Below are 27,920 nucleotides of genomic sequence, written 5' to 3'. Positions count from 1 at the left end.
TAACATTTTATAAACAGTCGAATATGCGAATTTGCATGAGAAAGAAAGGGTGAACTCATTCTGTAATAGAAAAATAATAATGCCTAAGCGAAAAAGTGCAGAAACATTGGAAAATATTGCAATAAACGCCATTACAAAACAGTTTTCTTCTAGTGGTTATAGTGATAAAAGGTAGATATTTTTTAAAAAGCAAAGCTTTTCTAAAATTACGTCTGTCTGTTCTTTTTTTAAAAATAAAATCTTTATGTCGTTATATATCATAACACCATATAATAGGCATAAACCTTCGAAATTACAAATAGTTTTATTTGATTAACGCTTAATTTTATGTAATATGCCATTCTTGTTTTAATGGGTATTAAAGAATAGTTTAATATCACTTCGTATTATAGAGAGCTTTCCGCGAAAAACTATAAGACTAAAGCTCTTTTTAAATTTTATTTTAATATTTGTTAAAGATTGTCTGGAATAGGTTTCTATACATGATTTTTCAGTATAGCCGAGAATCGGTTCTAATCCAACGGACGGATATTAAGCCATACTGTAAACTGTTTTGTTTTCATTTAAACGAGGGAATTGAAATTAACTGTTTCATAGCCGACACGCATAATATGTAATGTTTAACATCTGCGTTTAATGCTAAACAAGAATATTAACATCAATGAAAGCAAAGCTTTGATAGGTAGGACAAACAAACATTAACACCTGTAGAGTGTCAGAACCATGTAAAATAGAAATAGAACAATTATAAATAAAAACATGTCTAAATTAATAATAAGAGCTTTCAGTTACAGACGAACGTACGGATGGACCGACCCTAATTATAGAAAATCTTTTTATAAACAAATTCAACATAGAAATTATGTTTAACAAAATTAAAAGATACTTTTATTTTAGGTTTTTAGGATTGGAAGATTTACCGTCATGTTTGGTTAATCATATTGTTTACCAAATTTTCAGGGTAAGTTTTATTTTAATTGACAATGGGGAAAGTGTCATGTGTGACGTCACAAAGATATGTCTAAAAGGCATTACATTTGTTAGCATTAAAGCAGTCATACTATGGTAATCGATATATTATTACATGGATGTTGCAAAGATTTTATATATAGCCATAAAATTATACTCGCAGCTGGCTAAAATAAAGATACCCCCAATCCTCCCCATCTACTGGATGAACGAATATTAGCCACCTAGATTGACTACATATTTCTTATCCTATCAATATATCCACTATATTTGTGACAACGTGCTTAATTTTCATTGGTGGTTAGATATAATCTAGATTATCTTCAATCACTTCATACGGGCGGGATTGCAGTCAAGGACCTTATCGACTTGATGTACTGTCCAGGTCCTGGTCCAGCAATCCTGGAGAACTAAGGGTGACTGGTACGCATCCTTCTCTGTCCAAACACCCAAGGATATTAGGTTAAGTAACATCCAACAGACAACCAACTCTCTGTAATGCACGACCTTTGTCTGAGAAGTCCCAACTGTGCATGGTAACGATTTGCGCCTGTTTTGGGCCAAGGCATCCCCCCTACTCTAACTATTTATGTCGCGCATCTGACATAGTAGCAGTAGGAACCAATTTTAACGTCTTTAGTTATGACGCGGTGTTGGTCCGAGATTCGAATCTATCACCTTCCCGACGACGAGCGGATGCGCTACGTGTTGAGCCACGGTCGCGGGTTAGATATAATCTAGATACATAGATATTGTTGTTTAGACTATTCGTGACTTCCTGCATTAAAATACTTAACACAATTGTTTACATATTGATGTCAGTTAGACTTGAACAAAGCATTTGACTCCAAACTATTTGTACTGCAAATCCTAGCTAATAGACAATTATGTAACTTTGTTGCAAATACAAGAGATTTAAAATTCAATAATTGATAATTTTAGATTATTTAATATAAGAAAAATTATACTCAATTTTCAAAAGTAGCGTAAAAGATTTAAGCATAAGGAAAAAGGATAAGAGGATGAATACTCACCCCTTTTTCATGGTAAAATACTACTTCCCCATCCCTAAATTTAGAAGCAGACGAAAATCAAAAGCCACCCAGGGCTTTTTGTAAGTCAATCATAAATAATAATGTGAATAAAAAGAAAAGCGATATTTAGCAAACAGCCGTGGGCGGTCAGAATCAGCTGAATGTTCATTATGAAAAAATTTTTCCCTTTTTAGAAATAGAAGGATTCATCTTTCATGAACAAATTTTTTTAAATAAAAATAAAATTCTATGTAATTTTTAATTAAAACATTAAAACGAAAATATCTAATCTAATATTCTTGCCCTAAATATGGAAATAGTAAAAAGTAAAAAATATTTTTTTTTTAATAATTTTTAATCCTCCCATTTGAAAAGTAGTGGAATAGCAATAAATTTTAGCGCGTTAAATTTCGTCTTCTAGTTGCTTCGATTCCTCTCTTTTATTTTTTTCTCTATGGATTTAAGACAAAGTTAGAAATAGCGATCTGTTTTATTTTGATGGGCATCTTTAAAAATTTTGCTTCTATGTTCACTAACCACAGAAATTATATTTTTCTACTTTACAGGGTAGTTTCTCATATGTCCTGGACAGGTTTTTGACTATTTGGGGGTAGGGTACAACCACCAACCCAAGAGAAATCACAAAAAAACAATAACTAGCACCCCCTATCGTATTTTTTTTATTTTTTTTTTATGGAAACAACATAGATTAAATGAAAACATTTTACTTGCCGCTAGATTATCATGAACTGAAAAAAACTCCAATGAAAAACATGTCTTTGAAATGAAAAATATATTTATGAAATATGTATATCTAAGATATACCAATAGTAGCTGCGCGACTAGATATTACCTTTAATTTTCTTTCCAGTATGGCTTCGAAACCGATTAATATCCGCTGGATTAGGATCGGATCTCAGCCATACTACAATTTACAGACAATTTTCCACGAATAATAAATAGAAATTATAGAATTTATACAAGTTAACAAAACTGGTTTTAATCTAATAATTATTTTGATATCCGCGGAAAGCTGCGATAAAAAACTATTAAAAGTTTAAGAACCAGGTATTTTAATGTAAATTTTGTGACGAAATAAATATTTTTGATTTTCTTAGGAGACAAGTGATGACAACATATTATCAGCATTCATAAATAACAAGTTAACGAAGGTACTAATTATGTTATAAAAATTTACTTTAAGGAAAAAAGAGAGATAGAAAGATAAATGTCTGAGCTGAAAATATATTATTAGATATAAAATGTATTTCTATAAAAAAAGTAACAGGCTGTATAGCTGTCTGTATGTGTAGCAACACCAAACACCTAAACTATATTCCTTTGCGGTAAAGAATCGTTTAGTTTTAGGAAGGGTTGTTAACCTTTTTTTTATGAGGGTAATTACACCTTCCCAAGAGAAATCAACAAAAAAAGTCCCCCCCCCCTACTATTTTTTAAAATTCTTTTTTGAATAACCTCCCATATTTCCCCCCAAGTTTCGTAAAAGGCCTGTAGGGGAGTAGCCGCCAGTGTAAAGTAAATAAAAATTATGAAAATATAGCTTAAAAGAATGTTATTTCTTTTATTTCGTATTTTAGTTGCGATTGCCACCACATACATCCAACAAAATAGTAAGGTATTTTTTTGCAACAAAAGAAAATTGCAAATAGTGCAGTTCACGGTAGAATGATCCTGGTAACAATTATCTCTTTAAAAATATGAACTTAAAAGGCTGCTAACAGCCAAACGGTGGGACGTATAGATTATGAAAAAAAATTCTTACCAACAAAAGATGGCCAACATATAATCTGGAATAATCAATATATCGCAGTTTACATAGTTTTTAAAAGCGAAGCTTTTCTATAATTAGGGTCGGTCCGTCCGTACGTCCGTAACGGATAGCTTTTTTCGTTAACTTAGGCATGTTAGAATTGTCCTATCGATTTCAAATTTTGTATGGTGATTCCTTTAATAGTTAGGTACGATTTAGAAAGCGTAGCAACTCTATAATCATCACCAAAATTTCCGTACGTCCATTTTAAACATGTTGATTTTTTTACTTTTTTAGCAACAAATTTTTATGTGATCTAATCATCCGATTGATCTGGGACAACAAAGTATAATGTAATAAGTGTAGCAACTCTATAATCAAGTCCTAAAAAGGTAAGTATGTCCATAAACATTATCCTAAATCAAGCAGTTTTTCAACAAATTTACTTACAATTTTGCTTCGACACTTATACATTTATATTACGATTATTCAGTTCTGACACTATACAATTGTTAATGTCCGTTTGTCCTACCGTTTCATTGCTTCGCTTTTATGGATGTTGTCATCCTTGTTTTTTTCTGTTTTTTAGTCTTCGAAGTTAAAAGTTTTTTTTTGAGATAATCGTTACCAGGAACAAATTTATGGATAGAAAGAGTAAACTATCTGAAGATGATAAAACTGAGGTGAATTCTTATAAAAAAAAACTTTTTAGCTTGCTGCCTCACTAAAATTAAGGAGACTTGCTAAAAATTTATAGGGAACAATTTTGCCTCAATATTTTAGTGAGACAAAAGCCAAAAATGTTTTGTAAGAATTCACCTCTGATAAATCTTATACTTAAATTTTTATACGGCCGAGCACTAGAAAGATACTATACACATTATTGGATGGTTTCATTAGTGGATTTTTTTTCAGTTTAAATATTTTCTCTCTGAAAACATTGAATTTTTATTTAAACATTACAAATCTTTGAAAAAAACCTGAAAACATTTATAACCTAATCTTCATGGGAATCGCTAAAACTTTCAATTGTTTATAAAAATATCAATTCTTATTTATTTAGCTTGGCAGGTGAACAATGTAGAAGATTAAAAACTTTGGATTGTGCAAAATTACAGGAAAAGAGTTTCAAAATCAAAATTTTTTATCGCGTCGTATTATAGAAAGCTCTCCGCGGTTATCAAAATGAAAAATTGTAAGATTAAACTCGTTTTGTTAGTCCCAAATGGTCGAAGGCCTGGGCTAAAAAACAGGTTTTATTTCTATGACTAGAATATTAAAAATTACCATCAACCCCTTATTTTACCCCCTCAAAATAAAATGCTTGGGCGTCATAGTATTTTTTAGTAGACGTACTATTAAGCAGTACAATTATAGTTTGAAACTTATAATTTCAGATAAGTGGAACTAATCTATTTGAAGATATATTCAAATCTAATACAGATCTAACCCATGTAAATCTAAGCACTACAAGAATTGGAGATTCTCATATACAAACTCTGGGTAATATAGAAAGTAACAGCATGTGTGTGTTTGTTTGTGTGTGTGTGTGTGTGTGTGTGTGTGTGTGTGTGTGTTTAATCTAATACAGATCTAACCCATGTAAATCTAAGCACTACAAGAATTGGAGATTCTCATATACAAACTCTGGGTAATATAGAAAGTAACAGCATGTGTGTGTTTGTTTGTGTGTGTGTGTGTGTGTGTGTGTGTTTAATCTAATACAGATCTAACCCATGTAAATCTAAGCACTACAAGAATTGGAGATTCTCATATGCAAACTCTAGGTAATAAAGAAAATAATAAAATATATATGTGTGTGTGTGTGTGTGTGTTTGTGTGTGTGAGTGTGTGCGTGTTTGTGTGTGTGTGTGTGTGTGTGTTTAATCTAATACAGATTTAACACATGTAAATCTAAGCACTACAAGAATTGGAGATTCTCATATGCAAACTCTAGGTAGTATAGAAAGTAACAGGATGTGTGTGTTTGTGTGTGTGTGTGTGTGTGTGTGTGTGTGTGTGTGTGTGTGTTTAATCTAATACAGATTTAACCCATGTAAATCTAAGCACTACACGAATTGGAGATTCTCATATGCAAACTCTAGGTAATAAAGTAAGTAATAAAATGTGTGTGTGTGTTAAATATATTGATCTAACCCATGTAAACATAACAGTTAGTTTGTCCATTTGTTTCTGAGCTTCGCTTATAGATGTTGTCATCCTTGCTTTTATATTACCATAAATAAATAACACTTCATTGTCTAGGAGAATTTTGTAAGAATCTGATATGGTTGGATGTTTCAAGAACAGGTAAGACTTTTTTCAGTATGGCTTCCAAACCGGATAATATCCCTTGGATTGGAACCAGTTCTCAGCCATAGTGAAAATCATATATAGCACCGTATTATAGACAATTCGCGACCAATTGGGCTGGGTAGTTGTCAGGATTATACATCTATACATATACATTTATTATCAGTAGCTATTTACTAATACAGGATTTAAACTTAATTTTCTAGAAAAGTTCTTAATATTGATTTGTTTGGACTAAGCTCTAAGTAAGACGACAACCTTGATCCTTTTTCATAAAAGATCGAAAAAAATAGTTAAAAACTCCGCACATCTGAAAAAACAAACGGACTTCTCGGTAACAAATATTGAGTTGCTATGCTTCCTAATTTGTGACTAAATGTTTTAGAGATAAAAAGTTACAAATTATTATCTTTCAACATGTTTAGGAATATCTGAGAATAGTTTGAAATGTCTGCCCCAGTCTATCAGAGTTATCAATATATGTAAGGTTTTTTTGGAACATTGAAAGAAAACGAAGTCGTGGGTTTCGTCGAATTTTCACAGTAGCGTTTCTCCTATTTTTAGCCCCTGCGGGGTCCTCTAATATCAATATTTACCTAACCTAACCTAAAATATATCAAAAGCTATTTTGAAAATACGACGAAACCCCCTACTTCATTTTCTTTCAATGATCTGTTTTCATTCTTTCTAGAAGCAATACTTCCCTACAATTCTAAAATGTTGGTTTCTTCTCACGCCCTAAAATGTGAGTATGTCCTGAAAAAGTATCCTTTCTTTAAGTAGTTTTGTAACAAATGTACTTTACTTTTCGTTTAGCCTTTTATATTTATATTCTACTTATTCAGTTCTGACACTCTAAAAGTGTTTGTTTATCCTACCGCTTCGGGTCTTCCCTTTCATGAATGTCATTCTTGTTTTGTTACAATTATAACTAGTAAAAAACAGTCATTTATGAGTATGGTTATATGATACCAAATAAAAATTGGTTAATAGTCTACTGTTACAAAGCACTAATTTGAGAACCACGGAAACCGCTAAAAGTTTGCCCGACAGGTCGTTAGTAAGTTTAATTTTTGTAATCAAAATTCATATTCTCTTCTCACTTTTATTTGCTCTAATTTTAAATAGGAATGGGGACAATTATTTAGTGAGAAGCTCTGTATAGTGCTTATAAAAATGACGTAATACAATACAAATGACCAATAATAGGAAGACTCAAAGACTAAATTACCAATGGCAGCCAGTATACATTTCAATTGACCAATGGTAGGCTAGTATGACCACATTTTATATAGGCACTATAAAAAGATGAGTTGAACACAGAATAATACTTTTACAAAACTACTTTTAAACCACGACTTAATTTTAATCAAGCCTTTTAAATTGATTTTTATCTCTTTGTGTTATGGACAGCTTTCCGTGGATAGTAAAACAAAAAGTAATATGATTGCGCTTTACATGTTTTTTTTTCAGTATAACTGAGAGTCCGGTTCTAATGCTGCGGATATTAATCGGTTTTAAAGCCATACTGGAAATGACTTAACTTTATTTTATGAAAAAATGTCTCTATTCTTGTTTAAAATGGGACATCTTGGTTTACTTATGTATTAGGAGTAAACAAATTTTAAACCAGATTTTAGGCAGTTTGACACACTTTTCAATTAACAAGAACAATTATGTTAAAGAATAGCGCAGGTTACAGAAACAAGGATGACAACATCCACAAAGTAGCGAGCACAAAAAAACATATGAGTTAAAAAGCAGATGTTTAGTTATCATTACAATAAACAGAAGAGAGAGAATATGCAAAAATTCTAAGAAAATCACGAAATAACGATTACATCTTTGACCGACAGACAGACGGACAAAACCAATGTATAGATTAGATGCACGCGCATGTGTCAATAAAATCTTTACTAAAAATTCCAGCTGTCTATCTTTAATAGCAGCCGAGAAAATCACATTTCCCCCAATAACGTTTTAGACTGACAAAATTATAGAGTAGCCTCGCTACTAAAAAGTGTTGTGTTAAAGAACAAATAAAATTTATATTATAAATATATAAATGTATTAATACGGATGTATATATGTATACAAACCTTTGTTATAGAGTAGCTTCGCTCTTTGGCTTTTTTCTTCAATCATTAATTTTCTAAACCTTGAATCGAAAGTAAAAGTGCACTATCAGATGAGTATTGAAGAAAAAGTTTCAACCCCCAAAAACGTTTGCACTATCCCACTATTTTAAAATTGGACCAGATGGCTTTTGAATTGAAAATTGTCACTAGAAATATTGATTTTTGACATTAACTTCAAAATATATTAAAGTTATTTTCTTTAAAGATATTTGATTTGATAATTAATTTTTACAGTTTGAAAATAGCAAAAAAATATAAAATTTACCAATAAATGCGATTGGCGAAATCATGTTTTTTATAAATTACTAGCAGCTTCGCCCCTAGCCCCTAGGGGCTTTGCCCAAAGAGGTTTAATCAAACCAATTTTTCGTATTTTAGATTTTAAAAAAAAATGAAGAAAAAAAATTTTTTTGGGGGGGAAATTTTTTTTTTTTTGGGGGGGGGGTAGTTGACCCTACTATTCTAATTTTAATTTTAGTTTTAAAAGAAATTTTTTTGGGGGGGGAGGGATTTTTTATTTTTTGGAGGGGTTGGGGGTGTCCCACCCCCCAAGAAAATAGTTATAAACCTTCCCGGGACCTATGAGAAGCTACCCTGTAAAGGAGAACCCGATTGGTTCAGCGGTTAGCGAGATCCTTCGCTACAAACAAACAGACAGACAGACAGACAAACAAACAGACAGACAGACATTGTTCTACTTTGTATTATAGATAGTATATTGGGAAGATAAGCAGAGAGAGAGAGGGACAATGGGCTGTTTATTACATTAGTCCCCATAGTTTTATAAAAAAGTTTTCTTATTCGTTGGCTTAACAACTTTGGGGCTAATTTTGTGTATCACTATTGGGGATGTACATCAATTTATCGGCCATTGTCTTATCCCTTTAAATCCCTAGGAGTTAAATAGTTGAAAAATAGGGGATATTGTAAAATCTTTGCTTGTTAGTGAAACTAGATAAATCCGGTCGAATTACATTTAAATCAGGGCTCGGCAGTTGTGCGTCAGCCGCCTGTAAGCTTCAGGGAAATCAACTTTTTACAGTTTTTAAAATCAGCTGTAAGTCGAAAAATTACCCAAATATGGCAATTCCTCTTTTAAAAAAAAATTCCAAATCATCTAAACGGGTATGTATAGATTTAATATAATTTTCAAAAGTATATTTTAGGTGAAACAGAAGTTATCCCATTCGGAGTTTATTCTTTTCTCAAAAGCCATCGAAAAGTCGAACAGGTATGAATTTTTGTTGGAGCTTTATTGAAATTTAATTTGTTCATTACGTTGAGTGTCCAAACGTTTCAATCACTAATTGTTATCTACAGAAGGGGTAATTTTGTGTATTAACATTGGGGATGCACATCCATTGTCTTATCCCTTTAGATCCCTGAGTATTTGATTCTTTTTAACAAGACCAAAATCTTGATTTTACCACACACACTAATCCCTTCCTTACTTTTTGTGTTGGAACAACTTTTAGTTTCTGTGTGTTTGATTTGTATAAGGGAGTACATAAAATCTATAAAAAAAAGGATGACAACATCCATAAAAGTGAAGCACTAAAACGGTAAGACAAACGGACATTTACACTTGTATAGTGTCTGAACTGAATAATCAGAATATAAAAGAATAAGAGTAGAAGCAAAATTGTAAGTAAATTTGTTGAAAAACTGCTTGTTACAGGATAATGTTTATGGACATACTTACATTTTTAGGACTTTATTATAGAGTTGCTTCGCTTTTAATATTGTTCTTTACTGTCCCAGAAATCAATATACCAAAAATCAGATCAAACAGATAATTATTGGATCACTTAAAAATTTGTTGTTAAAAAAAGTAGAAAAATTAACATGTTTAAAATGGACGTACGGACATTCTGCTACGCTTTTTAAATCGTACCTAACTACTACAGAAATCATCATGCAAAGTTTGAAATCGATAGGACAATTCTAACATGCCTAAATTAACGAGTAAAAGCTATCTATCTCGGACAGACGGACGGACTGACCCTAATTATAGAAAAGTTTCGCTTAAATTTTTTTTTCGTGTTCTCTGAAATAACGATTACCCCCTTCAACCCCCTTTACTCCATTCCCTCAACTCCTACTGAGCTGGATCTTTAAATCGTTTTAGAGATGCGATGAATCGGGGCGATTCAAAGGTGAACCGGAGGTGCGCTAATGGTGCGCCACAGCTACTGCTATATAACATGGATTTTTAAAAGGTTTTTGGCGTGGTGTTGCTAGATTGCTGGCGACACTCAATAAAATATTGATCCGCGCCAGTACAACTTTATTACTTAAGCTGTGTCAGTAGGGTATTTTATATAAAATGCCTTGTTAGTATGGTATTTTATATAAAACAATATATAATTTATTTTAAAAATAACTATAAAAATGTTTTCACGATAGTTTTGCAATAAAATATTAAAGTAATTAAAAAAAATATTTATTTATTAAATAAATCACCCCGGATTGGCGCACCAATCGTACTCGCTGAGTACCATTGGCGCACTGGTACCGCGCCACTTGCCGCGCCGATTCGCCCCATGCCATTTCGATTTAAAGATTGGTATTAATAATCTGATGGTGCGCTGAAATGAATCCCCCCGGTTCTGCACACCTAGAAACGATTTTAAGATCCAGCTCTGGATGAACGAACTGACCGTGAAATAATGTCAATGTTGGCAACTTAATTTGACGACTATTTTTCCCCTGTCATAATATCGACATATATTCTATTTCCATTCCTAAAAGGCTAAGCACAGAAAAATTTTTAAACATCGGGACAAAGTTAGTTATATAGTACTAGCAGCTACGCCCCTAGAGCCCTCTAGGGGTTCTTGATTTTGACAATCATTTTTTTTGAATTTTAGATTTTTTTAGATTTTAGGAGGGGGGGGGGTAATGGACCATCCCCCACTTTTAATTTTATTTTTAAAAAAAGGGGGTTTCCACTCCTCAAGAAAACAGCATAAGACCATCACAGGACTATAGGTAGATATATTCCCTATAGAGAAGAGAAGAGCCCAATCAGTTCAGTAATTACTGAGATTTTAAGCTTCAGACAGACATTGTTCTACTTTGTAATATAGATCAGTGATCTTCAGAATTTTGTATGTGTGATTGCTTGTGTGTGTGTGATAACCAAGTTACAACAAAAAAGCAAAAAGCATTTTGTTAGCAGACGGAAAAGGTCCCCAAAACAGAGGGTAGGTAGTTGTCTGAGTTATACATCTATACTTATTACATCTATGGGTGTGTGTGTTTGATTTTGTGTGTGTATGTGTGTGATTCTGTATGATTGTTTTTGTGTGTGTTTGTGATTCCCTGTGTGTATGTGTAATTCTGTGTGATTGCTTGTGTGTGTGTGTTTGTGATTCTGTGTGTATATGCTTGTGTGTGATTATTTGTGTGCATGTGATTCTGTGTGATTGTTTGTGTGCATGTAATTCTATGTTGTTGTTTCGTTTGTGTGTGTGTGATCGCGAAGTTACTACAAAAAAGCAAAAAGCATTTTACTAGCAGACGAAAAAGGTCCCCAAAACAGAGGGCAGGTAGTTGTCTGGGTTATTTATTTATACTTATTACATCTTTGGATGTGTGTATGAGTTTGATTGTTTGTGTGGCCGATAAATCGATGTACATCCCTAATTATACACAAAATTAACCCTTCTTATATTAGATTTAGCGGTTGAAATATTTAAACACTCCACCTACTACTCTATATGTTACTAGCAGCTACGCCCCTAGAAGCCTCTAGTGGCCTTTAAATGTTTTATTTTATTTTGAATATCTAATTTGAGAAATAACTTGTCTATGTTATCAATTGTTAAATTCGTGCGTCTACGCAGCGCGACTATGCTAGCGACACTATGCGGCAGAAATATTTAATATTTTTGATTTTATTGTGATTTCTCTTGGGAGGGTGGTGGTACCCTCCCCCAAAATAGTTATAAACCTTCCCGGGACATATGAGAAGCTACCCTGTTACGGAGAACCCGATCGGTTCAGTGGTTAGCGAGATCCTTTGGTACAGACACACAGATACACACACAGATACACAGACACACAGACAAACAAACATCCTGTTACTTTAGTATAGGGATACTCTAAGCCATCTAAATCGGCAGACATATGTAAAAGGTTTTGTGATATTTTTGCTTCCCTCCTTATGTTCGATCGCTTTTATAGATTTGATCTCTAAATTTTTTTTTATATTAGGTTTTGTTTTTACATATAGCTTTGCTCCTATCCAACGCATTTTTGATATATAGAAGTATCAGTGTGTGCAAAAAAAACATCACTTCACATTTTTCAAAACTAAACCCAACTGTTTTAGTCCAAAAGTAATAAAAATGAATCCAATTCGTGCTTAAATAATGACAATTATAAAATAATAATTTTAAAGTGAATATGCTTACCTCCCCAGGGCACTACAGATTGATATAAGAGAATTTCACTTTACCAGGCACATTACAAGGGGGGTCAAAAAAATGCGGACATTTTTAAAATTGAAATTGTGCGGCTTGTGTTAATAGTAGAAAAATATTACGCATACCGTTTGAACCTCTAAGAAGTCTATTTTTAGGAAATATTAAAACGATTCCTGTGCTACGTTTAGTTTAGGAGCTATGTCCCAACTGACTTAAAACTTGATTTGTGAGTAAATTTTGGGACATTTTACCACCTAGCTCCTAAATTATTTGTAGCACAGGAACCGTTCTTATATTTCCAAAAAAATACAGTTCATAGCGGTTCTAACGGTATGCGTAACATTTTTCTACTATTAACACAAACCGCGCAATTTCAATTTAAAAAATATGGGTATCTCCTTTTGCAAAATATTTTCTCTAATTTTTAGTTATATTTTAAAATTTACTCGCAAGTCAAGTTTTATATCAGTAGAGACATTTTAACACGTAGCTCCGTAACTATACGTAGCAGTGGAATCGTTCTTATATTTCCTATAAATAGACTTCTTAGCGGTTCTAACCGTATGCGTAACATTTTTCTACTTTTAATAATTTCAATTTTAAAAATGTCCGCATTTTTTTTTGCACACCCTTAATAAAAGTTTACAAAAATATTTAGTGACCAATCCCTTATATATTGCTTGAAAAGCTTATAAACAAACCAGAAACACTTGTGAAATTTAAATAGTAAACTATCATTAAGACATCTTTCCAATTGATTAAGCTATTTTATTAAAAGAAAGAGCTGTAATATGAAAAATCCTGTATATCTTCTATTACAAAAATTGAGGGAGGTAAAATAGAGAAACCTTACTAGATTCACTATTAAATATTGATTTTTTATTGTCATTATTTGAGCACGAACTGAATTTGTATACAATAAGTTACTGTGGCGTTTTTATTTAAAAATATGAAGTGAATGTTTTTTTTGGCACACCCTTTACATAACTTTTTTGTTCCTAGGTTCATTTCGAACATTTCGCTGAAGTTTGTCGCTGCATTGGGGTAAGTATCAGGGATACAGGGATATGACATTGTTTATTTTATTAGTCCCCAAAGTTTTATAATAATGGTTTCTTATTCGTTGGCTTAATAACTTTAGGGACTTAGTGATTTCTAATTGGTTAGATCATTAATAGGGTTGGGCCGGATATCCGGCCAACGTCAGATATCCTGCAAATATCCGGTTATCCAGCTAAATTACCGGATATCCGGCCGGATAACCGGCCAAATTTCCGGATATTAAAGTAGCAAAACAAAATTTCTTGATAAACTATAAACTATATTATAAAATTTAGGTTAAAACTTAAAAATTAAGTAACTATTAAATGATCTTTCTTCTTAGCAATTAATCTAATGAACTATTACTATCCTCAATCTGTTTAACCCCTAACTCTTTCCCTGACAACGGATGTTATTGGCAGGCATAAAGTAATCAATTAATTACCTCATACGGGCTGTCCATGACCCTTTAATGTCAGGTCCAACAGCCTAGTATAACCAAGGGGAGCCAAATTTCTACTTTTCTGTCCAAACATCTGGGGTATACGTTTAAGTAACACCCAATAGACAACCAAGTCTTTGATTGCACATCCTCTGTCTGGAAGTCCGAAATGTGCATGGTTATGAGTTTCGCCTGTTTTGAGCCAAGACAATACCACTACTCTGTCTATTAATCTCACGCAACCATAGTTGTCTGCAGCTGGTAAAATATTTGTTCAACAATTAACTCTAATTTTGTTGGCCCCGAGGGATTTTAATCCAGCGATTATGAATCGGATTTGGAGCCATACTTACTGGAATATTTATTAATTACATCGTATTATAGACAGCTTTCTGTGGATATTAGAATAAAACATTAGGAAAAAAATAATCAACGACTCAATTGTTTAAACAGAACTATGTAATAACAATAGAGTTTTGAAACTAGAATATCTCTCTTTCTCTGATAAGTATGCATTTTGGGATTTCAAGTTGAAGTTCAAGGTGTTTCAACAAACCAATTTAATTGTAAGTTTAATAGCAACTTTGTAAGTACATTGTAGGACATATGTTTAAAGTCATTGACGCCTTGGACGTCCAAGCTTTTTGATTTGGGAGGGGGGGGGGGGGGGGGGTAATCTTTATATCAAATAGGCAAGGACGACAAGGGCTCCTACTGTAATCAGCCCTTTACCCGATGAAGGAAGATCTCGATCATAACTATTTTCGGATAGATTCACCCCCTCTCTTTCTCCATTCCCTTTGAACTGGATGGATCTGGATTATCTATTTCAAAACTTGTTGGCGATAAGGTGTTTATACAAGTGCGCCAATGTTTTTTTTTTATAAAATTGTTAAAAAATGACATCTGTTTGGTTTTCCTTTGCAATTAAGCTTTTTTTTTAGGTACAGGGAAGGTTTTTAACTATTTTGGGAGAGCGTATCTCCACCCTCCCAATTTAAAATCACACCCCCAAATTTTTTTTCTGAATATTTCTTATTAAAACTCAAATTAAAAAGTAGAAGGGCAGTTGACTTATCCCCCTCCCACCTTAAGAACACCTAGAGGCTTCTTGGGGGCGTCCGTTGCCCCTAGTCTTTCTTAAAATAAAAGCTATGTCTTGCATTTTTTTTCAATTAGGTGTTTGATAACGAATTTCATATGGTAAAAATATTTTTCTTATTTAATTGTTATCCTAATAAGATAAAAGTTATGCGTGAAAATTGTTTTAATAGCTATTATTATATGTTGCATTTTTAGATAAACGTCAGAATTTGCGTCAGAATTTGCGTCATTTGCGTCATTTCTATTTCAGATTTTTATTACCCGTCATCCCTTTACCCCTCTACGCCATTCGAAGTCCCTGATTGACGCCCATGCTTTTTATGTAGTGGTGTGGTAGGGACAGCGGGGGAGGGTTTTTTCTTTAATACAAAATTCATTTTTTGATAAATTTACAATTTTGCTAAATGGCAGGGCCACCCTTAGTTTTGGTTTTAGTAGAAAAGAGGAAGTGATAAGTAAATGAGTCTTAAATCTGTTTGTTTATTCAATTCTAGCGGTTTATTCCCATTCTCCACGCCTAAAAATATGGCCTTAAACCTGCCCAGTAACTACTGTTACTCAACATTTGGTCCGAGTCATATAAATGTTTTGTATTAAAATTATTCTAAAAGCAACATTACTTAAAAATCATAAATTTCTAATGTAAAACATTGGATATAAAATTACTTGGATGTTACACAAGCTTTTCATATTCTCTATTAATGTGTAACTCACAGCGGGATAAAATAACGATACCCCAATTCTCTCCCTTCCTTACTGGATGAACGAACAGACCAATAAATAAACAGACCATGTAAACATCCTAAATTGACGAAATTTTTTCCCCTGTCATAACGTCCACCTATATTCTGTATCCATATGTACCACATCCTTGAATATAAGGAAAAGCATCTACTCGGTGTTTTAACAAAATACAGAATTTTCCACGAATATGAAAAAAAAAACATTAAAGTAATCCAAGTTTTATTAGACCCGAGTGACAGAAAGCCCGGGATATGATTTTTCATTTTAATATCCACGGAAATCTATATATAATACTATGCGATGAATAACTATTACAGTATATTAATTCTATAGAAAATGTTTATTAAAATTAATATTGGGTTCTCATATTTTGTGTTCACAAATGAACACTGCTTTCATCAAAGTTCACTCTATGAAAAACCAGGGATCTAAAGGGATAAGACAATGATCAATAAATCGATGTACATCTTTCGATTGCTATCCCACAAACTAGGTATAAACTTTCCCAGCACCTGCTACACAGTTCAGCTGTTAAAAGGATCCTTTAGTACAGATTTTGGATCATAGAAAGAAAACGAGGTTTCGTCGTATTTTCACTGTAGCTTTTCCCTTTTTTCTAGCACCTGCGCTGGGTTCTAATCCTGCGGGCCAATTTCTTAACCTTGCGGTGCAATCATTAACATACCTAACCTAATCTAAAATAGCCTATCTAAAGCTACTGTGAAAACACGACGAAACCCGCTTCTTCGTTTCCGTGATCCCATATTTTATTTTAGGAACTCTAAGAATATATTTTTTACTAGATAATGTTAGAAGCAGAAACTACAGAATTCAAATCAAACCTGAAAAATATTGATCTTTCGTCATGCACAGGTTATCAAACATTAAATTTTTTTAGATTTGAAAAATCAAATAAAAGATAATAAAACAATAAAAACAACAATTATATTTGAACAAGTATGACTACATCCATAAAGTAAAGCTCTGAAACGGTAGGACAAAGTAACGAAAGGAAAAATTAACGATAAGAGCTATCAATTACGTACAACGATGGTCCGACCCTATTTATAGAAAAACTTTACTTTAAAAAACAGAATTTTTAAAATAACATGATTCGATAGAGAAAAAAAAAGAAACTAGTTAAAAAGGGTAAGGAATACATTTAGTGAAATGAGATGCAATTAAGAAAAATAGTTAAAGTAAATGGCCAAAAACTTAAAGAGAAATAGAGATGAAATATAAAAAGATAGAAATAAGAATAATAATAGAGAATGTATGTACCCGGTCTTGTTGACAGTTAATGAGATTTGTCATGTTTCTCAGGAAATCTTTCATCCACTCTCACTCTTTCTACTCAAGTATTTCCAGTTCTAGGTAACAAATTATCTTTCCCAGCTAGATAGATAGATAGTTATTATTATGAGTTGAGACTGCTTCTACTCAAGTGTTTCCAGTTCTAGGTAACAAATTATCTTTCCCAGCTATCTATCTAGATAGATATAGATAGATAGATAGATAGATAGATAGATAAATAGATAGATAGATAAATAGGTTTGATACTGTTTCTACTCAAGTGTTTCCAGTTCTAGGTAACAAATTATCTTTGCCAGGTAGATAGATAGATAGTTAGATAAATAGATATATAGATATATAGATAGATAGATAGATAGATAGATAGATAGATAGATAGATAGATAGATAGATAGATAGATAGATAGATAGATAGATAGATAAATAGATATAGATACAGATAGATAGATAGATAGATAGATAGATAGATAGGTAGATAGATAGATAGATAGATAGATAGAAAGATAGATAAATAGATAGATAGATAAATAGGTTTGACACTGTTTCTACTCAAGTATTTCCAGTTCTAGGTAACAAATTATCTTTGCCAGGTAGATAGATAGATAGTTAGATAAATAGATATATAGATATATAGATAGATAGATAGATAGATAGATAGATAGATAGATAGATAGATAGATAGATAGATAGATAGATAGATAGATAGATAGATAGATAAATAGATATAGATACAGATAGATAGATAGATAGATAGATAGATAGATAGATAGATAGATAGATAGATAGATAGATAGATAGATAGATAGATAAATAGATATAGATACAGATAGATAGATAGATAGATAGATAGATAAATAGGTAGATAGATAGATAAATATATATATTATTATGAGTTTCTACTCAAGTATTTCCAGTTCTAGGTAACAAATTTTCTTTTGCCAGTACAGCGAAGGTACTCTATAAGTGAGCTACATTTTGTAATAATTCATAATGAGTATAGAAACTGCGTCGTATCTAAAGACATTTAAAAATGATTCCTACTGCTGCTATGTCAGTTGTGCGACATAATAATTAGAGTAGGGTTAATGCCTTGTCCAAAAAATAGGAGCAACTCAATTCATTACCATGCACAGTAAAGACTTCTCAGACAAAGGTTGTACAATAATCTTTTTTTTCTTCTACAATTTCATTGTTTTAGTTATAATACTGTATTTTTTACTGTTCATTACTAGTCCCTGATATCAGACTGCTTTGAATTATAAATCCCAAATCCCTGAGTTCTAAGAACTTTTACCAAGAGAGGGAGAGGACATTGGATTGTTTATTACACTAGTTTTATAATAACTATCTCTCTTTTTTTTGGGATAGGTTCCTAGATTTTTACGTTTTCGTGAAGATAGAGGGCTGAAATTTTCAGGGACAAATCAATTTTACATTCTACATATTTCCAACAAGTTTTATTAAGATTTGTCTAAATAGTGGGGCGCTAGATAGATTCCTCGATTTTTAAGTTTTTGTGATTTCTCTATTCCAATTCATGATTGACGGCTGAAATTATCAGGGATTATATATGCTCATTTTCTGCATTTTTCCATCAAGTTTCATTTGTCTATTATTTGCGGTGCTAGATCGAGTCCTAGTTTTTAAGTTTTCATGATTTAAAGGTTGCGTGATTTCCCTATTTTATAAAGTTTAATGTTTATTGTACGACACTGCTTTATATTAATTTTTTCCCGATATCCGTTCATTATTTTTGAGCTTCGCTACTTATTGATGTTGTCATCTCTGTTTATACGCTCATCAACTTTGGGGACTTTATTGAATTTTGATTGGATGGTTCATCTGTTTTGATGTCCAAACGTTTCAATCACTAGTTTTAACCTACAGATTGGGTAATTTTTGTATCATCATTGTGGATGTACATTAATTTATCGGCCATTGTCCCATCCCTTTAGATCTCTGACTTTTACCAGAGCCACATTACTTTCAATTGTCAAGGATATGAGTTCAAATGATATTGTCATAGAAGAAAAACTGCAAGAATTAAAATTAGAAAAATCCACTAAATTCAAAAAGAAAATCTTCTAATTAAGGAACGTAAGGATCAAATGAAAAAGACAAATAAATTGGAAAAATAGTATTATTGAAAAGGAAAAAAACTGACTGTTAATGTTAAGAAAAGTAAAAAATATTTTAAATACATGAACATTATAGAAAACTGGTAACTAAAATTGATTATTTGAACTAAATAATACTGTAATAAAATAACAGGATGTCTGGCTGTCTGTTTGTTTGTGCTAAAATATCTTGGTACCTGCTGAACTGATATAGTTCCTCTTTACAGGATAGCTTCTCATATGTCCTGTGAAGGTTTGGAAAAATCCAAATAAAAAAAATGGATTATCGAGTTCAATTCCCACTCAAGTGGCCCTAGATGCCTAGTAAATTATAAAAAAAAACAAATAAAGTGATATTTTCTACAAATAATTTTCTATGTTGCAAAGGAGTATAAAGGATTGCAATTTCAAAATATAATTTCATTTGAAGAAAGTATAAAGTGACCTTAATATGATTACTACTCTTTCTTTGTTCTGAAAACTAAATGAAATTTCATGATATTAAAGTATGAAATTGTTGTAGGTCCTTTTGTATTTATGAATTTGTTAATAAGTATGAAAAAGAAAAGTAGTTCATGTAAAGGAAAATGGATTTTAAAGATTATTCCCTAGTAGGAAAAAAATGCTTGTAAAAGTACTAATTATTAAAAATCTCAAGATTAAAAATACTGTTTTAGTCTTAAATTGTATTAAAAACTTGTTTCGTGATTAAATGGAAAGTGCCCACTGAAACATTAAATTCAAAGGTTTGATTCAGCTGTAACCAAAAACTCAATTAATTAAAAAAAAAGATTTTGGGGGGCAAGACGAAAATTATTGGTTTAATCTGCCCTCCAAATATCCTTTTTATATTTATTTCACAAGTTGTCTATACTTTATGCCTTGGTTTAGTTTCAAATAATCTATTATTGATATAACATGTACTAATAAATATTCACTATTTTCAGTTTACCTGTCAATTTTGAATTCTGATCTGAGTGTAAAATCTTTGACTGAAATAACAAAATTCAAAAATTTACAGCATTTAGAGGTAAATGTTATTTTTTTTCATTTTATTAATAAGAATAATTTCCCTACCATTTGAGTATGAAAAGTTATTTATTTTAGATTTTATAGTTCATGATTTTTATCATTTTTCTTACACCATGTTTATAACCAAACCTATGAAGAATTGATAAATAAAAGAGGGACTGAAGGGACATTGGGCGCTTTATAAAGCTAGTCCCCAAAGTTTTATAATATAGTTTTCTTATTCGTTGGCTTAAAAACTTTAGGGACTTGTATTGCTTTTGATTGGTTGGTTCATTTAGTTGATTGTCTAAAGTTTTAACTACTGATTATAATTTACAGAAGGGAATTTTTGAGTATCATTATAGGGGGTATATATCAATTTTTTGGCCATTGTCTTTTCCCTTTATATCCCTGTGAATAAACATTTTGATTCAGGTTGTTAATTATTTTTGATATACTGAATTTTAGTTTCCGAAAGTGTACCTAGCTTCCGCGTCCTATCTCAATATTTACTACTAACTATAACAGCTTCAAACTTTTAAAAAAATAGCGTTTGCAATAATTGGGTTATCTGCTGTACAACTTTGGAAATTAGTGATGAAATATGCAATCCATTTTCAGCTCATCTTATTTTTATATTAATTTCAGTTGGGTAACTCCAGCTTTACTCAATACACCATTTACTTCTGTGAGCATATAGTGCCAGTTCTAAGGGAAATAGGTTCCAACCTCATTTATCTCAGGTTATAGTTATCCTTATAATGAAGTAACATGATCTCTGTCTGTCTATACCGAAGGATCACGCTTATACCTGAACAACTATGGTTCTCCTTTACATAGGTCCTATGAAGGTTTTAAGCTATTTTGGGAGATGGAACCACCGCCCTCTCAAGAGAATTTGCAAAAAAAACAACAAAACAATAACACATCTCAATTATATTTATAGCTTTAATGTTTAAATTTCCTTAAATTGTCACCTACATGTTTTGCAGGCAACATATCCATACGTGACAGTACAATTTTATAACTTTTGGCCGTGTCAGTACAATATTTCATATAGAACAATATTTAATTTATTTTAAAAATAATTATAAAAATGTTTTCCAATAAAATAATAAAACTAATTGAAAAAAATATTAATTTATTAAATACGGCTCACCTTGATCCGGCTCGGTGGGTATACCAAACAAGTGTAGCCGGTGATCTGTAGGCAATCCACTTGGTGAGCCGGATCGCCATACCATTTTGATTTAAAGATTGATATGAGGTGCGATAATCTGGATCACCACTGGCTCACCCTGATCTGGCTCACCACTAAATGATTTAAAGATCAAGCTCAGCTATATTGATTAACATAATTGTCCTTGTTTTTTTAGTTTGGAGAGAATAAAATTTGTGGATGTTGTATCAATCTTTGAAAATTGTCCCAAACTTGAGAGTCTTGTGTTAGCCACTATTCTGTCTTTCTGTAATGTGGATAAAAACAGGTCAATATTGTCAGGGATCTAAAGGGATAAGACAATGGCCGATAAATTGATGTACTTCCCCAATGATGATACACAAAATTACCCTTTCTGTAGATTACAAATAGTAGTTGAACCGTTTGGACACCTAACTAAATGAATCAACCAATCAAAATTAAATAAAGTCCCCAAAGTTGTTAAGAAAACATTATTATAAAACTTTGGGGACTAGTGTAATAAACAGTCCAATTGTCCCCTCTCTCTCTGGATAATTTTAGAGATACTCTCACTAAATCAGTCAATAGAATAGCAGTGGAAGAGCAATCTAGCCATATTTTTGGTTAAATTATTTACAGATTTTTTGGCCTAATTTTTCATTTGACTAAGCTATGAGTAAGATATAAATTGTGCCTTTCCTTAGGATATAGCTTTGCTTGGGTAAACCATGCCTCACCGATTTCTTGATATCATTTATGCCTTATAATTAATATTCTAATATTATTTTTATCTCTCTGTTTTTGCACTAAATTATTAAACTAATTTTTAGTCCTACAATTTTAGTTTATTTTACTTGTATCATTAATCATATGATTCTAGTGGCACTCAAGAAAAGCAACAAATCTTAATAATTTAATATCATCTAAAATTTATTTTTATGTCTAGTGAGCCCTATCCAAAAATCAACAAACTCTCAGAACTGGTTATTTTAAATACTTTGGCGTCCAGGTAAAATATGTTTCTTTAATTTAAGACTAAATTTAAAAGAAGTTATTAATAGGGCCTGAAAAAAATACGCCAAACTGGCCTACCATTGGCCAATGAAAATGTATACTGGCCTATCTTTGGTAATTTAGTCTGTGTATTCGCCTATTATTGGTCATTTGTATTGTATGACTTCTTTTTTTATAGGCACTAATTAGAGCTTAATTTGGAATATTCAGCAACTCAAAAACTTTACAAAAAATCACAACCTAAATTTTTTTATTCTTGAATTTATTTTAGATTAACTGACGATACCTTGCTCTTTCTTTTATCATCCAAGGTATAAATTTCGGCTCTATATTAATACAGGGATATACAGGGATAAGACAATAGAGATAAATTGATGTACATCCCCAATAAAGAAAACGCAAAATTACCTCTTCTGTAGATTACAATTATTGATTGAAACATTTGGACACTAATCAATCAACCAATGAAAAGTCATTAAGGTCCCCAAAGTTGTCAATCCAACGAATAAGAAAACATTATTAAAACTTCCCCTTAATTCCTGAAATTATTATAATTTCAAAAAATTTTTAATTTTGATGCACTGTTCTCTCAAATTTAGAATCTGAGATCAATATCCATTACTATGGTTCCTAATTTGAATCTTGAGTTTTGGAACAAAACTGACCTACCAGGTACTGAAATCAATATGTATATATTTTTAATGAATAATCAGACGGTCTTTTTTAATAGCTTGGGTGTCTGTCTGATTTTTATTGATCATTACTTCATTAAAATACAATTAGTTTGTATATTCCATATTCAAACTTCCATATCAGTAAAAGGAAATTATTTTTTTTTACTACAAAATATTTTGTTAAAATAGTTCCGCTATACATGAAAAATAACTGTTAAAGATTTGGGGACTAAACAGTTTTAAGAAAAGAAATACCCCATTCTTCTACTTATTACACAACACTATACAAATTTTGAAATAAATTGTATGATATATACAATCTGTGCATCTTATTGTTTAAAATTTGGTAATATTTTGTAAAAATATGATTCAAAAGTATTGCTATGCAAAATTGCAGCCCACCTCCACATTTTATGCACAAGTTGAGATATAAAATCTGAAATAAATAAAACAGTAACAGTATGTATCTTTGTATCATACCTAGTATTTCCTTCCTATTCCAAATCAAGATAATATTTAACTTTAATTTTACATGTCTTAAAAATATCATTCATTTTCCTATGGAGGGTGGTGATTCCCTCCCCTAAAAAAGTTATAAACTTTCCCAGGACCTATAGGGAACTACCCAGTATAGGAGAACCATATAAGTTCAGCGGTTAGCGAGATCCTTCAGAACAGACAAACAAACAGACAGACAAACATAGTATTACTTTATTATAAGGATTTAAAGCTAAATTATGATGATTTTCTTTATTCTACCATTTACTTTTTAGATTCCTTTATCCCCCTTCCTCGTGAATTTGTGCACCAGCAAGCACACACATTTAAACATATTAATTTTTGTTTGTTTTAGAAATTCAATTTCTCTGTTTTGAAGACTGCAATGGAATAGATTTAAGGTTTGTTGCATGCTATCTGCAAATATACAGGGTGCGCCACATAAAACCGGACTTTTTCTAATTTTTGAACAAATGAACATAAAATCGTCAATTTTAAAGATTTTATTGAATTTTAAAAACTGGTAAGCTAACTAGGTATATGACTATAAGATTATTCAATAAAATCGCCGCCAGGATCAATCACCGCCTCCACCCGCGTCCTCAACCGCCGGCAGGCCCAGGTCAAAATGTACCTGTCCAAATTGGCGAAGTTCTCCTTGCTAGTGACAATAAGGGAGGTCTTTGTGTTATGGGCATGTCTATTGGTGCATACTTCAAAGTAGCTTCAGGCCCAAAAGTCCATTGAATTAAGATCGGGCTGCTGGGAGGCCCCATTTCCTTAGGAAAGTGAGTAACCGCAGGATCCAAATTCACCCAACTTTCAAGCTGCCCTTCAACACGGCGGCTCTCATTTGGGCCATAGTTGAGCTAGAACGACGTTCTGTACCTTTTTCGAAATGGCATGAATATTCAGCTAGGGTTGTCAGTGCAATCCATAGTCTAAAATGAGTTTTTAAGTTCCATATGGGTCTCTAACGTCGATAATCGAGAAATTTTCACGATTTTACACGGTTTTTGATATCTCTAAATCCGCTTCGTTTCACTTTGCCGGAGTACTACAGCCAAGCCACTTTAGATAGAGAGCTCTAGTCTTTTCTAGCGTCTTACTTATGTATCTAACAGTATCCCCAGCTAGTTACATAACTCTACCTCATCTACAAATTAGCTGAGGTCCGATTTAGTGGGCCCTAGTCGAGAATCAATATTATACCACCAGCGCATTTCGAATCTGCCTTGTTGAACATAAGCGCGACCAGCTTGGAGTACGAGCCTATCTTCGTCCAAAGATTTTTATGTGCTGAAAGGTCATTACCTAAGCTTTTTATAGTGGGGTCAAACGTCCTGATTAGTCAAGTAGTTTTGACGCTATGGCCGTTTTAAAAAAGTCCGGTTTTATGTGGCGCACCCTGTACATTATGTTCTAACAATATCAAAGAATATTTTTATTTTTGAATCTAATTTTCAAATTTTAAGTTTTTCCCCCTCATTATTTTGAATCAGTTTGTAGTGACTATAAAAAATGACGTCATACAATAAAAATGACCAGTATGACAGTAGCTTTTCTCATATTTCTTACCACTGCGGGGCAATAAACTAACCTAACCTAACCTATCATGTATTAAAAGGAAGAGAATAATTTGTGAAATAGTTTTAAATAAAACCATGTTTATTTGCCAACTCCAAAGATATAACTATTTAAAATTTTTTAACATAAAAAGGAGAAAATAGAAGATTTGTAGTATTCTAAAATTAATTTTAATATTACTAAAAATTGTTGATTTAAAAAAGAACAAAGTATATTGTACATTATTAAAACTTTTTTCGAACTAATTTGTTCATTCCATTCACTTAGGAAGGAAGGGGACAATGGACTGTTTATTACACTAGTCAACAAAAACGTTGGCTTTACAACTTTGGGGACTTTTATTGAATTTTTATTGGTTGGTTTATTAAACTGATTGTCTATACATTTCAAACACTATTTGAAATCTAAATAATGGGAAATTTTGTGTATCATCATTGGGGATGTAAATCAATTTATTGGTCATTGTCTAATCCCTGCCATTCACTTCCTATATGAATGCAGAATTGTATTGAAAACTAAAGTCTTTGTTCAATAATAAATACAATCTAAAGGGATTAGACAATGGCCGATAAATTGATGTTAATCCCCAATTAGGATACACAAAATTCTGCCTTTTGTAAATTTGAACACTCAAATTAATAAACTAACAAATCAAAATTAAGTCAACTGTTTTAATTGACTTTTTGGTAACGATTATAGAGTTGCTACACTTTTTAAGTCGTATCTAACAGTTATAGAAATCATCTTGCAAAGCTTGAAATCGATAAGACAATTTTAACATTTCTAAATTTTAGAAAATCTAACCGTTTAAGACGTACTGACGAATTGACTGACCTTAATTATATAAAAGCTTCGCTTTTTAAAACACCATAGGAAATATACATATTGTTAAAATTTCAATTTAAATAGAATGTTGATGAGTCTGTTATCGTGTGATACCTACCCTATGTTGAGCCAGGTTTCCTGTTGTGATTGCTCCAGGTTGAGACAACAAGATGCATTACAGATCCAACAGTATGTCAGGTAACCGTAATATTCATAATTTTTTTAGGGGGGAGGGGAGAAGAAGTATTTTGTTGAAGACCTTATACCCCCTCCCTTAAAAAAGGGTGGGAATAGTTTTTGGATAAACCACAGAATTATCTTTTTTCTGAAGACTCAAAATTATCGTTCCAGGTCAGGGGTTGGTCTTGAAAGTTTGTTATCCCCCCCGGCACCCCCCAACTAATATATGGCTCAAAGAAAATTTACCCACCTAAAAGAAGAGTCTAGTGGCGAAGTCTCAAATATACTATTACCAGCTTCAGACAGACAGACATCGTTCTACTTTGTATTATAGATGCAAAGTAGTAAGGGTTTTGGCCTGTAACTGAAAATTTCTATAAATACTGAACCAATACAGTTCTCGATTTTATGAAAGCTTCCCATAGGTCTCTGGATGGTTTTAGGCCATTTTCCTGCTCTGCGCAGAGCTCCTACAGGCTAGGAGCACAGCCGCTAGCTATTTATATTTTGTTAAGGGAAGAAAATGTGGACCTTGACTTGATATTACGTTTGTCAAGACCAGAATCCATTCTGTTTGATGCACAATTTATCATTCCAGGTTATTTTTATCCAGGGATCTTAGGGGACAATGGATGATAAATTCATATTCACATCCTCAATATTACCTAATCTAAAATTATTGGTGGAAAAGTTTGTACATTTCTTGTTTAAACCTACAAGGCAAGATTTGACAATAAACCCCAAAGTTTTTACGCCAACGAATTTGAGCGAGATGATGTCTTTAGAACTTTAGATACCAATGTAATTTACATCCCAATGTCCCCTTCCTTCCCTGTATTTAGTTACTTCTTTTGTACTTTCATATCTAAAATTTTAAGACATGTTGAGGGAATTTGTTTGATATTGAAAATCTTAAAAATGGCTTTATTTCCGATCTTTTGTAGCGTCGCTATTGGCTGATATTCAAAGACTCAATTAAAGCCGGCACAGTTACCCGCCCCATGGGTAGAGTTACATAAAGCTCGTACCCTCTCTATTCTTTTACTTTAATAGTCCAAGTTTTCTTTGTTATTTAATGTAAAATAAGTTTTTTTTTTAGATCTAGCAAGGATGCAAGAAATTGAAGAACTTGCTGATTTCGATTAAATTTGTATATAAAGAAGGTGTATCAACTTTTTCACTTTTTATTTAAGATAGCTAGCCGGCTCTTTTAGTAAGTAGTAGATGTAAAATTTTTCATAGAATTCAGATATGCAATCGGTTTTTTTTGTAGACCTCTTATTTTTTAAGTAATTTAAGTTTAAAAAAAAAATAATTAAGTCGGTTTTAAGGTACTAAAACGCAACAAAATGAAAGAAGAAAATGGCCGGTATGAACAATATAGTAAGATCTTTAATTTGACACCTTACTTTTAAAATTCTGTTGAGTAATTATTGAAAAAATCAATTTTTTTAATCTCGGTTTAATAAAAACTTTAAACCTAAATATTTTATCAAACAGACATAAAAAATATGGGTTCATATATACCTTTAGAATC

General features: G+C 32.0%; 1 protein-coding gene across 1 annotated transcript; it reads left to right on the top strand.

Moving 5' to 3' along the window:
• Positions 1 to 25: 25 nt before the first annotated feature.
• LOC145323894 (uncharacterized) lies at positions 26 to 27,618 on the top strand. Its single transcript, XM_080166489.1, has 22 exons — positions 26 to 171; positions 898 to 961; positions 3,122 to 3,175; positions 3,602 to 3,639; positions 4,838 to 4,892; positions 5,172 to 5,277; positions 6,040 to 6,084; positions 6,513 to 6,569; positions 9,392 to 9,456; positions 13,658 to 13,699; positions 16,790 to 16,859; positions 17,310 to 17,360; positions 20,362 to 20,444; positions 21,074 to 21,168; positions 21,802 to 21,912; positions 22,552 to 22,614; positions 22,891 to 22,930; positions 23,219 to 23,291; positions 24,147 to 24,192; positions 26,288 to 26,401; positions 26,899 to 26,981; positions 27,483 to 27,618. The coding sequence occupies exons 1-22, from the start codon at positions 80 to 82 to the stop codon at positions 27,527 to 27,529; spliced, it is 1,494 nt and encodes a 497-aa protein (XP_080022615.1). The 5' UTR covers positions 26 to 79; the 3' UTR covers positions 27,530 to 27,618.
• Positions 27,619 to 27,920: the final 302 nt, after the last annotated feature.

This window comes from Acartia tonsa, chromosome 7 (assembly GCF_053477335.1).
Source record: "Acartia tonsa isolate MP-2025a chromosome 7, ASM5347733v1, whole genome shotgun sequence".
Classification (NCBI taxonomy): Eukaryota; Metazoa; Arthropoda; class Copepoda; order Calanoida; family Acartiidae; genus Acartia; species Acartia tonsa.
This window is presented reverse-complemented; position numbering and strand designations above follow the sequence as displayed.

Bases quoted from the DNA above. Each gene is read 5' to 3' on its own strand.
- LOC145323894 (XM_080166489.1), top strand. From the start codon at position 80: ATGCCTAAGCGAAAAAGTGCAGAAACATTGGAAAATATTGCAATAAAC. The intron at 962-3,121 runs GTAAGTTTTATT...TGATTTTCTTAG, and splicing joins TTGTTTACCAAATTTTCAGG to GAGACAAGTGATGACAACAT. The intron at 26,402-26,898 runs GTAACCGTAATA...TATTTTGTTAAG, and splicing joins CAGATCCAACAGTATGTCAG to GGAAGAAAATGTGGACCTTG.